At 44.6% G+C, this 13,883-nt stretch overlaps 2 protein-coding genes across 2 annotated transcripts in view; one reads left to right on the plus strand and one right to left on the minus strand.

Annotated features, from left to right (window-relative positions):
* Positions 1-13,883, minus strand: part of LOC139057709 (uncharacterized) — a 531,286-nt gene that overhangs the window by 143,864 nt on the left and 373,539 nt on the right. The window lies entirely within an intron of this gene.
* LOC135914320 (guanylate cyclase soluble subunit beta-1-like) overlaps positions 1-13,883 on the plus strand; it is a 112,513-nt gene that overhangs the window by 81,224 nt on the left and 17,406 nt on the right. Inside the window, exons 8-9 of the mRNA XM_070535576.1 lie at positions 10,825-11,013; positions 12,187-12,333. Coding sequence (XP_070391677.1) covers positions 10,825-11,013; positions 12,187-12,333 — 336 coding nt within the window. The remainder of the gene's footprint in view (positions 1-10,824; positions 11,014-12,186; positions 12,334-13,883) is intronic.

A 13,883-nucleotide genomic window follows, 5' to 3' on the forward strand; every position in this document is an offset into this window, starting at 1 on the left:
GCGCACACACACACACGCACACGCGCACACACACACACACACACACTTGAATGTGAGAATAAAACTTGAAGGTGAGAAAGAATAAACGTAAGTTGAACGCCGCAGAGAAGACAACGACAAGTTCTTATAGTGGACGCAGCTCTGGGCACTCGAGCTTAGCGCGGAGAATCCGGGCTGAGGGTCTCGTGGGCAGTGGTAATGTGAGGCAATCTGCTTCGCGCAAGCAGAACACAGATAGAAAAAGACGGGGCGCGCAATGGGCGGCTTTTGCACGGCCAGCGATGCTACTCACAAGCAGCCGAAGCATACGCACTGCGTCTGCGGTTAAGAGCCGCGTACTTCTCGTGGCGTTTTCTTCGGGTAATTTATCCGGCAGCGAAGACTGTGAGAAGACGCGTGGGTTGCAGACGTGCCTTCCGAGAACCCTGGCCCACGTAAAGCCAGCTGCAAACTGCCCCCAAAGGAATGTTTCGATCCGGCTAGCACGTATTTCTCATCTAGGATCAATCGCGACCGGCATCCGGGCATCAGAAGGAGACACAAATGCCCTCCCACTTTGCTCCCTGCTCACTTTCGAGTTGTGTAGCATTGCTGGACTCACCGTCTGCTCCGGCGAAGAACTCCGGCGATGTGGAACAGCAGCGTAAGCGAGAGACGCTATATAATACCGCGTGCCCCAGTCAACGTTAGCCAAGCAGCTAAAAACACAAGGTGCAAGGGATATTGAGAGAGAGAGAAATAACATTTATTAGTCCCAAGGGAACCAAGGTCACACTCCGGGCCTCCTGCAAGATACAATTCTAAGAGCTCCGGTAGGGCTGACGAACGAGCACCGTAGGTTTTATAATTGTGTCTTGCAAGTTCTCTTTTTAATTTTTGTTGTTGATGAACATCTCGGCTAACGTTAGCTGGTACACACTATAGATGCTGACAAGATTAGCCGGGCATGTTGTTGTTGTTGTGAATTCAAAACATGGTAAGCACCCATAATGGGGAATGGGCCAGTAATCGAGTATAGCTGCTCGTTCAGCTAAAAGCTAATATAAGCAGTTACTAAAAATGTATGCCTGCGAACAAAACAGTTTTGTGTAATTGAGCTGTGAGTCGAGATAAATTGAATTGTAGGTGCAATTTAAAATGACAGTAATATAAAATAATTACGATAGGAATAGTAAGGAAAGTAGCGAACCTTAATGCCACTTAATTCATTTCTTCTTTCTGTAGGCTTCTTTTTAATATGGAGCGTGTTTTAAAAACAGCACTGCTCTCCAGTATACGATGGATTTCTTGAAAACAGGAAAATACAGGTAAATAAATCAATATATCTAATACTCAACTTCTAGCTATTCGCTTAGCACAGCGGCTAAAATAGGTAAATTGAAGCCGAGCTTCTCAATTTCCAAAATATCCATTTGCAATATCTGCGTAATATATATATATATATATATATATATATATATATATATATATATATACATATATATATATATACATATATATATATATATATATATATATATATATATATATATATATATATATATATATATATATATATATATACATATGCGTTGAAGGTTAAAATCTCCCCGTAACGCTATACATGAGGCTTTTGAAAAAAGCTCACTGGAACGCCGATCGTACTTAGTAGAGCATTAGACCTCGACAGTTGTGCTAGTCCTCAGGCTTCTGCTAAGCGTACGCGATTTCACTGGTGCTCGGCTTCGATTTCGAAATTACAGGATCTGTCATAAAGAGAAGTAAATAGTTAATAACTCAACGTATCAATATCAGTGTCCAAGACGTTGTGATTTCTCGTGGCATATTTTCCGACTCTCCAGGTAATGCACCTGAACAGGACGAATCGAGCTAAATTCTCTATGTGAACATTAGAGAATCTGTTTGAACTAAAGGAAAAAGAAAAATAATCAGCCCTTCCACTAGGACGAGCAGCGAAGCTGTGGTGTGTTCTACCTCAATCGCCGCATCTATGTCACAGCAGACGAGAATTCTGTAACGTTCACAAATTCACAGTGAACTAACTAATTGTGACAAGTAAATGAAACTCGGCGTAATGATACCGTCAGCTTAGCGGTCAATTTCAGTATAATTTTTTCCGAGATACCTAGATTACATAGAGGAACAGAGCATTCGCGAGAAACTGGAAACGAGAACGCAGGTGGCGTCTGACGCGGATGCCGGAGAAGGCTCGAGTTTTGTGTCGACACACGGACACGATCCTGGGGGAAGTAGCCCTCAACGGCTTCACACTAAAAAACGTTGTTTTTTATTCATGAAGTGCATCCCGGGATTTATCGCTCACGGCCAACGCCGCCGACGCCAACGCTGACGACACCGGCTTTTCTGCGACACGAGCTCCTTAACGCTGTCGCGTTAATAAATATCGCAGGAGGGTTACAAGTGTACAAGGCGAATGCTATCGCGTTAGCTGGTGCGCAGGCTAGGTATATCGAGCTCGCCCAATTGCTTGGGGGTCTCAATGTCCCAATTCCTCGTCGAGGACATTTGAGTTTAAATGATGTTTCACAGCGTTCTCGTTGTAACCACCACGCTCCTTCTGATGATGAAGCGCTCCCCAGCTTTCTAAGCATACACTGGCGCAGCCGCACGCATAGCCGTGCGCCGAGCGATGCACCGTCGCCGGCGCTCCCGACGCCATGATGTCGAACACCGGCAACGCGGCGGCAAACGCCGGCGTCACCACTGACTCATGAAGGGAAAGGCAAGCCGTGATCATGGTGCGGCAAAAGTTCTGTAATACTGAGGGTTTCGCGGCCCGGTGACGCATCGATGACAACACCACCTGGTTGTTTTACTCGAAACCGAGCTTTGCCGCACGTATCCGAACACCTTTTTTTTTCGCCCTCATCGGTGGAGACGCACGCGGCGTTCCAATATGAGCACCTTCTAGCGCCTCTCTCACTCACCGCTCTAGTAGCGGAACAATGAGCTATGAAAAGCTAGAGATAAAAAAAAAATATGTGGGGGGGGGCGATATATACTGTATCAGACGATATTATCTGTGGTCACTATTACTATATCGACAGAGAAGATAGTAGGAACATTGATATATTATACAGTTTTCGATTGTTTGCAATACACGCAGCCTATTTTTGAACTCGACAGTAAAGAACCTGCGGCCGGATTCACAAATCTTTTCGTTCGTAATTGCTCTTTGCTAACGATAGTGTCTGACATTACGATTGCTTGGGATAAGGTCTTATGGACAGTTTTAGAGTAAGAATGTTTTTGTGAATCCGAACCCTGGTAACTGCAAGTATCTGAACAGTTCGAACTAGGGAGGTAAACCGCTTTGATTGCAGTAATGTCGAAATTAACTCGGACTAACGGTGAAGCACCGAATAAAGTGTTTCTTCCCTCTTGTCGAAATGAATGCCCAAGAGATGCATAAATCTCGTCCCCATTAGTTGCGTGTACATTTCAGTGGACCTTTCTCCCCTGCTCCCGCTTTCATTCTTTTTCCTTATTTTCGTGCTGCGTGGAGCAGTCTCACTGGCGGTATTGCGACTTCTGCATTGAATGATTTGCCGCAGTCAAGTGCCAAAATCGGTGACCTTGCAGGTAGTTCGTCTTAATTACGTAGATGCACTTGTGTGTGTGACCTTGAATAAATTAGTGGAAGGGGGGCTCGCTCGTGAGAAAGGACGGCCGGGCTTCTGTTTGAGGTAGAAATTGCTTTCGCTCGGTGGCAAGTGTTTGACACTTTGCAGAAATGTTTGCCGCCGCACACGCCGTGGTGGTGTAGTGGCTTTGGCGTTGAGGTACTGAGCTCGAGTGCACGGGATAAAATATCCAACTCGGTGGCCGCTTTTCGATTAGGGCGTAATGCAAGAAAGTAAATAAAATAAAATAAAATAAAGGAAAGAGAACGCCCGTGTTCCATGTGGTCGGTGCACGTTAAGGAACCCCAGTTGGTCAAAATTATTTCGGAGTCCCCCACTACGGCACGCCTCACAATCATATATCGGGGTTTTGGCATGTAAAACCCCAGAATTAATTTTTTTAGCGATTGCCACCACGTAATCTCCGCGCCACGCTTATATGTTTGCAAACCCAGTTTGGGGCCGTTTAAAGAATGCTAGGCCATCCAAAATAGCCCATGGGCTCTTACTGCGATGTCTCTGTGTGTTGCTCAGAGACGTTAAACCCCATGATTCAATTTTACTTTGACATTTTTTATACCGTAGTACGTCCACAGCGTAAATTAGCAACACCTTATGAGCTCTATCCTGGCCAGAGGTGCCTCTTTTTTACGATTGATTCCGACATTATCTTTTCATTATTTCTTACGCTTGTGTTTAGAAACCACTTTTGTCAATTGCAGAACGAAAACACGGATCCCGGATAACACTACGATGTTCTTTTTTCTCCTTTTGGTTCGTGTTTACGAATCCCTTCTTTCAGGCGCTGAAAAAAAAAAAAAAAGAAGAAGCGCAGATCTAGGAGGCTATTAGGAGCACCCCAACGCATGTTACGACGCGTGCAGGCACCTTTAGACAATAAGCTACTCATACCAAGCATTACTAAGCTAGTGCTCAGATTTCGGGAGCTTCTCTCATTACGCGTCTATTTATAATCATACGTTTTATTCTCCGACTAGATTAGGGAAACGAAATCAGAAATTTTTTTTCGGGTCGCCGCTTACAGCGTCGGTGATTGCAAACTGAAATGGTGAAGGCTTCCTTTATGCGCTGCACCCTGTGTACTAATGAGCCTTGTTGTGTTTATACTTTTTTTTTCGCGTCTCGAGCACCCCAGTTTGCGGGTAAAAAGCACTCGAGCACGTTGCAGGCTAAGCTAATGAAGGGGGACAGCACTCAACAATGCTGGAAACAGCACGTGGGTCCGTGAACCGAAATCACCATCTAGGTCACCGCCTGCTGTGTGTTAATGAACGGTAATTAGAAGGCGCGGCTTGCACATCTTTATCAGGATCAAAAACATGCAACATTGTCTAGTCAATAAAATGGAGGAGCAACATGCGTAGATTCCTCAAAAACACAAGCGCCTTTTCGCCAGTGTCCGATACAGTAAACAAAGCATGTAGGGTCAGCTCTGGTTGTTACTCCGGCGACAATTTCGGTAAAGCCATGCATAATAATTTGCCAGTTTCATCGATCGATCTTTATATTCTTGCCCTGAATTTATTGCTTACATTAATGACAGAAGAGGAGGGGACGATACTCGGAAGAAATGTGAACCTCCTACGGGACTGCAGCGCTGAATTTTTGTCGTCAGACGAAAGCTTCACTAATTCGAACAATATTTATTAAATTGAACAGAGAGACAGAGAAAGATTTAGTTGTTGCGATGGGTTTTTGTCCGCATTACTTTTCTAGCTTTCTCGTCTGAGTTTTTATGATCCCTGGGTTTATATTCAAGATGGAACGCTAAATCCGGTAGTATATATACAGTATCGAAATTGATGCACAATGTTTACAGCTCTGTAACTAAGCGCTGAAAATAGATGTAACTGCAAGCGATGCAGCTTACAAACATGTAAACTGTATCTCTTAGATTGGTTAAGGTACAAAAATATGCTACAGTAGTTCGGAGCTGATGCTAAACTGCTAAACCGTCTACGCAAGGTCCGAAGTGATCGTGCTAATAAATTAGTAGCACATTCAGAGCGATGTATATTACATCAATATTATACGCCTTGGATTACCCCATAGTTATAATTAACAGAATTGCGGCGTACATTTCATTTCCGAGTTGTACAGTACTAAAATTGGCACTTCATTTTTAATTTCGCAATATTCTGCAAATACATCAAAATAAATTGATGACATGAACATAATATAAACTGTTTTGAGAAGTTCCGTAGGCTTGAACTTCTTCATCTGCAACAAATGCGATCAAGATGTCTTCGATGGATGTCGGACAAGACGATTACACCATAGCCTTGAAGTTAGATACGAGCCACCGACGTAGAGAAAGAGGGAGTGAAAAAAAATCAATGAGAGCAAAGGCAAGAAGGCCCATCAGACGAGCATCCAGTTTGCTACCCCGTAGACAGGGGTTGAGGGAAAGGGGGAGGAGAGAGAAGAAGTCAAGGAGAAAATGAGCTTTGCAGGGGTGCACCGCAGGTGTATCTCGCTGGTTCCTGAGGCTGGTGCCGCTCAAACGCTGCAGGTATCGTTTTCTTTTAACGCTACTGGGTGATAAAAGTGGTGCAAACTAGAGGAGAGAAAGATAATAGGTGAGGAAAGGAAGAGAGGTTAACCAGAATAATTGTCAAATTGTCTACGCTGCACTGAGGGGGGGGGGAAGGGGACATAAATGCTGAGGGGCGTCCCTAACCCAAATGTGCCTGGGACTTGATTTGAAATGCCCGGATATATATATATATATATATATATATATATATATATATATATATATATATATATATATATATATATATATATATATATATATCTTGGTGTCAGTGTTTGTTGGCTTCTCATTACATGACTATATATATATATATATATATATATATATTATATGGTCTTCACTGTGAGAATACGCCCCTGCCGCAGTAAGTTCATGAGCCGAATTAATCACTGGAGTTGGCTATCTTTTCCAATTTGAAAAGTAAAGGTATGACGCTAGGAGCAGCTACTATGTGTGTTCAGTTATGCAGTCCTCAGTCACTATTCTGCAGAAATTTGCAGTGCTGCTTATCATTTATGATAGGAAACACACTGCATGTAAATTGTATGCTTCCAAGTCTATGGATACGAGCTAAACCGTAGTATGCTGGTCTGTGATGGGAGTAGTGCTTTCTGTACGCGTCTACAACACGTTTCCTCGTACATATATACAAGTAATTCTCCCACTCTCGCCATTTTCACGTGCACAACACAGACGTAGTCCGTCAGGCAACACTTTAGTTTCTGAAAGCCGAAAAACGCTTTTCAGTTCATTAGGCCGTAATCGCCTTGAAAAGAGGCTTCTGAGGCATGGTTGGCATTGTTTCCGTGGTGAAAGGCTAGTGCAGATTATGAAAATGGAGTCGCCGCTTTCGTTAATAAACAAGGTGCGACTTCTTTTCAGCCGTTCATAACGTGCAGCATACGCTGAGTGTAAGCATGCGTTGACAAACCTCCACCATAATTCGCTCTATCTCTTCACGGTTTTTGAATAGACTATACTCAAGGACATCGAAGCTAGCCGAAGCAAACTGGTGGCGCTCACCGATCGCTCTGGGTAGATAAGGACGAGCCTATGAAGACGAGTTTGAACGCATTATTAAGGAGGCACTGAGAACCAGCGTTAATAAGAAATGCGTGAAATGTAACTGAAGAACACCTCCGGAAAGTACCCATGGCTTCGGTGGGAAGGACGCCAAACTTTGATGCTTGGACTCAAGTGTGTTATCTCGAAGCCACAGCCGACTAAATATTAAAGCGACGCGGAAACTCATGCCTGATGGATTAAGCACGCTGAATTTTCGACTGCATAGAAGCAGACTCCCTTTGCTTGCGTGGGCAACATTAGTAAGGGGACTATACCTATTGTGGAGCTAACGTACTTTGTTAACTTCGTGTACAACATCACGCGAGCTGTTGAAATACACTTATGGGATGAGGAGTAGCTGGCGCTTCATTAGAACAGAGTGATGCACCATATCTTTGTTCGTAAAATTTGGTTATTCTCATAAACACCTTACATACACTCGGGTGTCGAAGATGCTCTCACAGAAATGAACTTTGGTACTTCTAACGAAGACTGCACCTCTCATTTGTTATTATTATGAAAGTAACGATCGTCGTGATCTCTATTGGGTGATGGCTGCAGAGGTAGAGGGCTTGGAAAAGATTTACTTTCCCTTTCAATTTATGCAACTGTCATTTCTGCTTCTCTTAGGCAGTAGCTCTGTTAAAGAGCTCTGTTAAAGAGAATGATTGAAGCTCCTTACTGCGCTTGGTAACTGCCCCTGTAGTTCGTGCAATCACGTTAGGTTGCTGGCATACACTACAGAACTCTAAGTGTCGTTTACACAGCCTCGACCCATCACTGAAACTTACATTACCAGCGAACCTTCCACGACGTGACGCAACACTGCTGTGTCGGCTGTGGGTAGGAGTAGCATTCACCAACTCCTACAGCTACCGTATTGGAATGGCCGATTCACCAATGTGCGCTGAGTGCAAGTGTGAAGAGACCATCAGTCACCTTCTGTGCCACTGTTCTCGCTTCGATAATCAACGTGAGACTCTCCAGTGTGCCTTAAATAGACTGGATGACAGGCCATTTACGGAAGCGAAGATCTTGGGAGCCTGGCCTCACAGTTCATTGGCCCAGAAAGCCGTTCGAGCGCTTTTTCGCTACTTGAGGGCAACAGACTTGAGTGCCCGACTATAGACATCCTACACTTAAGTTCTCTCTCTTCCTCTTTCACTCCCCATTCCCCTCCCCACGTGTAGGGTAGCAAACTGGACTCAGTCTGGTTAACCTCCCTGCCTTTCCGTCTTCCCTTCCCTCTCTCTCTCTCTCTGCCCCTGTAGTTGCAAGAGAAACAAGAACAGCAAACAATGAGAAAGAATACGAAGAGAGACTAAATTCATATTTTCCACATAAGTAATAGGGTGTACCTGAACGCTTGCTGTTTTAAACCTATCTAGTCTGAGCCAATTTTAACACATATATCTACTTAGAATCCGCAAATTTACTCACCCAACGCTTTGCTGTAAAGCATTTCTTTAGTACCACATCACTATGACATGAAGTAGCTCCAAGATATCACATCCTTTGTTGGAATCCCTGTATTCACTCACCGCATTTGTTCGACTCGAGAGAGAAAGAAAGAGAGAAAGCAAGGAGAGTCAAGGCAAGGAGGCCAACTGGACGAGCGTTCGGTTTGCTACCCTGCACTGGAAGTGAGGAAAACAGGGAATAGAAAGATAAAAATAGGGAACGAGTGAGCACTGTGGTCACGTGAGAGGGTGCGCAGGACGACGTCATAAAGGTCACTAATAGCCGGCACGGTTCAAGAACTGCATCAGCGCTCGAATAACCCTTTCGCGCAAGCGACGGATGTGGCCCGCGCCAAAGTATTTTTGACTCGGAAATTGGCAGAATATACTTCAGACCTTACCGCTTTGCATTTATGTTCTTGATGACAGAGTTTCCGAAGCACCGTAATATGACTGTGATATGCTAGAGCGTCGTTTCCGCCGACGGCGCAGCAGACGACAAAGAAGGTACGGCAGTATCCCAACACTGCACCTGCGTAATATTGTTTTGCATCTGGGTCCCTGCTGCTGAATGGCATTTCATTATGCAGCTTAATCCAAAGGAGTGCGACAGCCGAAGAAAAATGAAATAAAACAAGAAGACAAAAACAAAAAGCGCTTTCCAGTACTCTGCTTACTTTTCAACGTCCGTGACAACGCACTCTTCGTCCATAATTAGCACCGAGTGCACGGTTAAGGTTTATTAGTTGTTCTCTCAGCTTATGCACTTCCACAACTGTTGCCTTACGGTGCATTTGTTGAACTTAGCTGATTTCCTGTAGTATGTTTCCATCGAATCCGACATGTTTTCTGTTCATTAAAATGCCTTTCGCAAGGTAATTTTTCTGCGCTTATAATGCCTGAACAAGCTATCTAACCACATCGCTGTCTGGATGGTTGCATTGCGGAAAGGAATTTCGTTTGCTGAACGCACTAATGTTGGCAGCTTCCTGCTGTGATAAGGATTGCTCCGACGGTGACAAAAATGGTCGCATATTGCTCTCGACTATTAAGCGCGCGCTTTTGTGAAAACATCATATTTATGCATAAAAAAAGTTTTCAGTGCGCTTTCACAGTTGTTAGGTTTCCCTGTGAGCAATACGGGGATTTATTCTTTAAGTTAGGCTCGATCGATAGCAAATAAATAAATAAATAAATAAATAAATAAATAAATAAATAAATAAATCAATCAATCAATCAATCAATCAATCAATCAATCAATCAATCAATCAATCAATCAATCAATCAATCAATCAATCAATCAATCAATCAATCAATTCACTTATATTTATTTCGAAGTAGTGAGCGGTATTGGATGCCAGGGCTAGCAATCGTGACGAGGCAGTATAGCTAAAACATATCGTCATTAACATGGAAATACAAAGGAGTGTAGAGCAAAGAAATCGTTTAAAGGATATCAAAGAGTGGCATGCTTTACAAAGCATTGTGTGATTGCACAGCATTGAACGTATATAATGATTTCGATAAAGCTCACAAGAATGACTAACCAATTTTTAGAAGCTCAACACACTCAGAACGAATATCAGTTATTGAAATACACAAAGGAGTTTGGCGGAAGAGTCGGGCATGAACAAAGTGTTGGCTTAATTAATATAACGTGTAATTTACCTGTGTCGATATACTTGCTTCGTTTAAAGCGCGTTTTATGTTCTAACATCCGCAATTTTTTTTTTTTTGGGGGGGGGATATTTGCTGAAAATGGACAGAGAAATTTGTGGTTTTTCATGTGGTGAGGGCACTCCTCTGGACGTGAAGTAATCGGCGATTTAATATTGATAGGCCTCACTTTCAGAAACCCGTATTCGTTTGACGGAGTGTGAAACAACCGGCCAACATTCCGCATTTGACGCTTTACTGCTGTGGACCTCCATTGGTGTGCTACAAGTTGGCACCCTCGGTTTTCTGCCCTGATAATTTGGACGGCGGTCGCTTTCTACGCTAAGTGTACATCCTGGCTTTGGAATGCCCGGCCTGTAGCGTGGCGCTCTTTATCGTAATTTTCCTCTCACCAGACGCCGCCTGTTTTGTCATTCTTCAGGTTGCCATACGTCTCTGCCAGAACCTTCCCGTGGAAGCGGAGAAGTTCGAGACGGTCTCGTGCTTGTTCTCTGACATCGTGGGCTTCACCAACATGTGCGGAAGCTGCGCGCCCATGGACATCGTGCGCCTGCTCAACAAGCTGTACCTGCAGTTCGACAACCTCTCCAATGTGCATGGAGTCTATAAGGTGAATATGCCCGTCCCTCAAAACCTGCAAGTAGTTCCCATCACTAATATTGAAGTTTGTACAATCCGATTCCCGTCACCAAATTGCAAACTGTCTTCCAGCTTCACGTCCACGTCCAGTACGCCTCTGATTAGGGCATTGTTCGGCGCCGCTAAGAAAGTTTTGGTTACATTCTTTTACTTTTCTCCGCAGAGTTTTCTAGTGCGCATGGTAGCTGACTTCCGGATCAGGAGGCGGTTGGCTTGATACAGTGTCGTTTAATTGGCAGCATGGCTGGAATGAAAAAGTAGGCTGATTAGTGAATGGCTGCAGACCTCTCAGGTCACCAGCATTCGCTTCCACTGAAGGACGCGGCATGGCCTTTTGATGTTGCAGCCACATAATCCCTTAGTCATTCCTCATCACAACATTTATTTGTCAAAAGCCAAACTCGATGTGCTCTTTGAACATCAAAAATACTGGCTGCCAGACTATCATTAAAGGAGCTATTCTTTTAGTTGCCAGCCTACCCTATAGCACTTACATTTCACTTTATATTTGTCTGCTCGCGCTATGGTGCCGATAGGCAAGTGATGTGCAGAGCGGTGGACCAATACGACAGTCATCGACTATCAGAACTAAAAGCTCTAGGCCAGTGCTTTCAAAGAACATCCGCGCAGAAGGCCTTATTCGCGTTTCTAAGATTCCTGTGGTCTACGGACCTTGCCGATAGACTTTAGGAACGCCACCCCCTTCCGCTCTATAGTATACGCGTTTTGTTTGTGCTCGTCTCTCTGTCTCTCTTTGTCGCTTCAGCTCTCTTTCTCTTTTTATCCCCCTACTCCTTTCCCCGTGCATGATAGCCAACCAGAACCACCTCTGGTTAACCTCCCTGCCTTTCTATGCATCCTTTCTCTCTTTCTTCATGCGTAGTGCTGATGCTTGTAACAGTCGAAGCCTTTCGTTGGGTGTTAACATTATTGGAGTCGCCGAACAAAAAAAACATGGTCTCATTGGTTCGCTGTTACTCGTACCTCATGTATTTCGAAAATTTTCACATTTATTGCTAGTTTGAAGGTATTCTGAATGTTGTTTTATGAATGTGGATGCAGCAAGGATGTATTTTGTCCCATAATGAGTCATCACGCCTTGTAATGGTAGTTTTGTACTCAAAGGTCCTTTCCGTTCGCTTAGGTGGAGACCATCGGAGACGCGTACGTGGTTGTGGCCGGTGTGCCAGACTTCGTGGAGGACCACGCCGATCGGCTTGTCGCGATGGGACTCGACATGATTACTGCCACGAAGAGCGTGCTCAACCCCGTCAGCGGAGAGCCAATTCAGGTAACGTAGCTTGAGTGAATGCCTCTCATGACGTGTCTTGAAAGTAGTATTATTTTGCTCTTACGCAGAGAAGAGAGCATTATGTTCAGCTCCGTAGTTGGCGTTCTTTTCTTTCTCTAGCTAGCAAATTCATACCCGAGCTGATCTTGTCCTTTAAGTTTATTGAGAATGCTAGATTGACGACTATGTCTAGGGCTGTGCAAATATTACATATGGCATGTGCTAGTGCCAATCTGTTTCAACGTAAAAGCGTTTCACATGGCTAACATCCGTGCGTAGGAGCACCAAGATAACCAAAGATCAGCTGAGGCGCGGGCAAATTTTGGAAGCAGGCTCAAAATCGGGTCAATAAATTTTGAATAATTATTAACCTTGTAGCATCTTTGACTGCCTCTTCTCTCCAAGAGTTCTATATTTTTGTGTCATGCAAGTGTATACGAGGACGAATGAGAAAGTAATTGCCCTTATTTTTGTTAGCCAAGGTATGGCTGTAAAGGCGAGTTCAACGTATAAATTCCCAGCGGTGGACCTTTCTTGAACCGGCCTGGACTTATCTGCCGGTAGCTCTCCGACACTGTGCTGCTGTCAGTTGTTGATGATGGCGGTTGTGCTTCACACGTCCAGGGCGTAGAAGCAACGAAGTGCGATTCGTTTTCTATGGAGCAAGGGACGAACACCCATCGAAATCCACCGCGAAATGCAGCCCACGTAGGGAGAAAGGTGCCTCGCTTTGCGAAGCGTGTAGTGGTGGTGTTGTGAGTTCGCAAAAGGCCGTGGAGACTTGCATGCCAATGAGCGTTCGGGCAGGCGGCGTGCGTCGCTGACTGTCATTTCCCGCGTGGATGCAACGGGGAAAGCGGACAGGCGTGTGCACCTCAAGGACATTTTCCGGGAGCTTGGCATTTCGTACGGGAGTGTTTGCGACATCGTTCACGGGTCCTTAGGGTACCGCAACGTTTCGTGTCGGTGGGTGTCTAAGCAGTTGCATGCCATGATGAAAGGCAAGCAATTGTTTGCTTCACTGAATTATCTGCAATGGTATGCAGAGGAGGGTGAAAGCTTCCTGGACTGCATTGTTACTCGCGATGAAACGTCGATACTGCATATCACGCCGTAATCGAAGCAGCACAGCATAGTGTGAAAACATGCAGCTTCGCCTGTAAAAAAAAAAAAAAATTCTGTTGAGTGCCCTCTGCTGGGAAAGCGATGTGAATGGTCTTCTGGGATTGCCAAGGATCACTACTGCTGGATTTCATGCCACAAAGTGCAACTATCAATGCCGACAGTTATTGTTCCACACTGTCAGGTCTGCTGGCTGCCATCAGGCGAAAACGCCTAGGGTTTCTTGATGTGGACAACTCCGTTGTCCTCTACGACAATGCGAGGCCACATGTAGCATTCAGAACGGCCCACAAGCTACGGTCATTTCACTGGGAGAGTCTGGACCACCGACCATACAGTCTGGACCTCGACCTTAGGGATTTTTCCACAATTTTGGTCCGCTGAAGTTCATGGCGGTACAGCGATTCACGTGCAGCAATGAAGCCAAG

Source organism: Dermacentor albipictus, chromosome 3, assembly GCF_038994185.2.
Source record: "Dermacentor albipictus isolate Rhodes 1998 colony chromosome 3, USDA_Dalb.pri_finalv2, whole genome shotgun sequence".
In the NCBI taxonomy this organism is placed as follows: Eukaryota; Metazoa; Arthropoda; class Arachnida; order Ixodida; family Ixodidae; genus Dermacentor; species Dermacentor albipictus.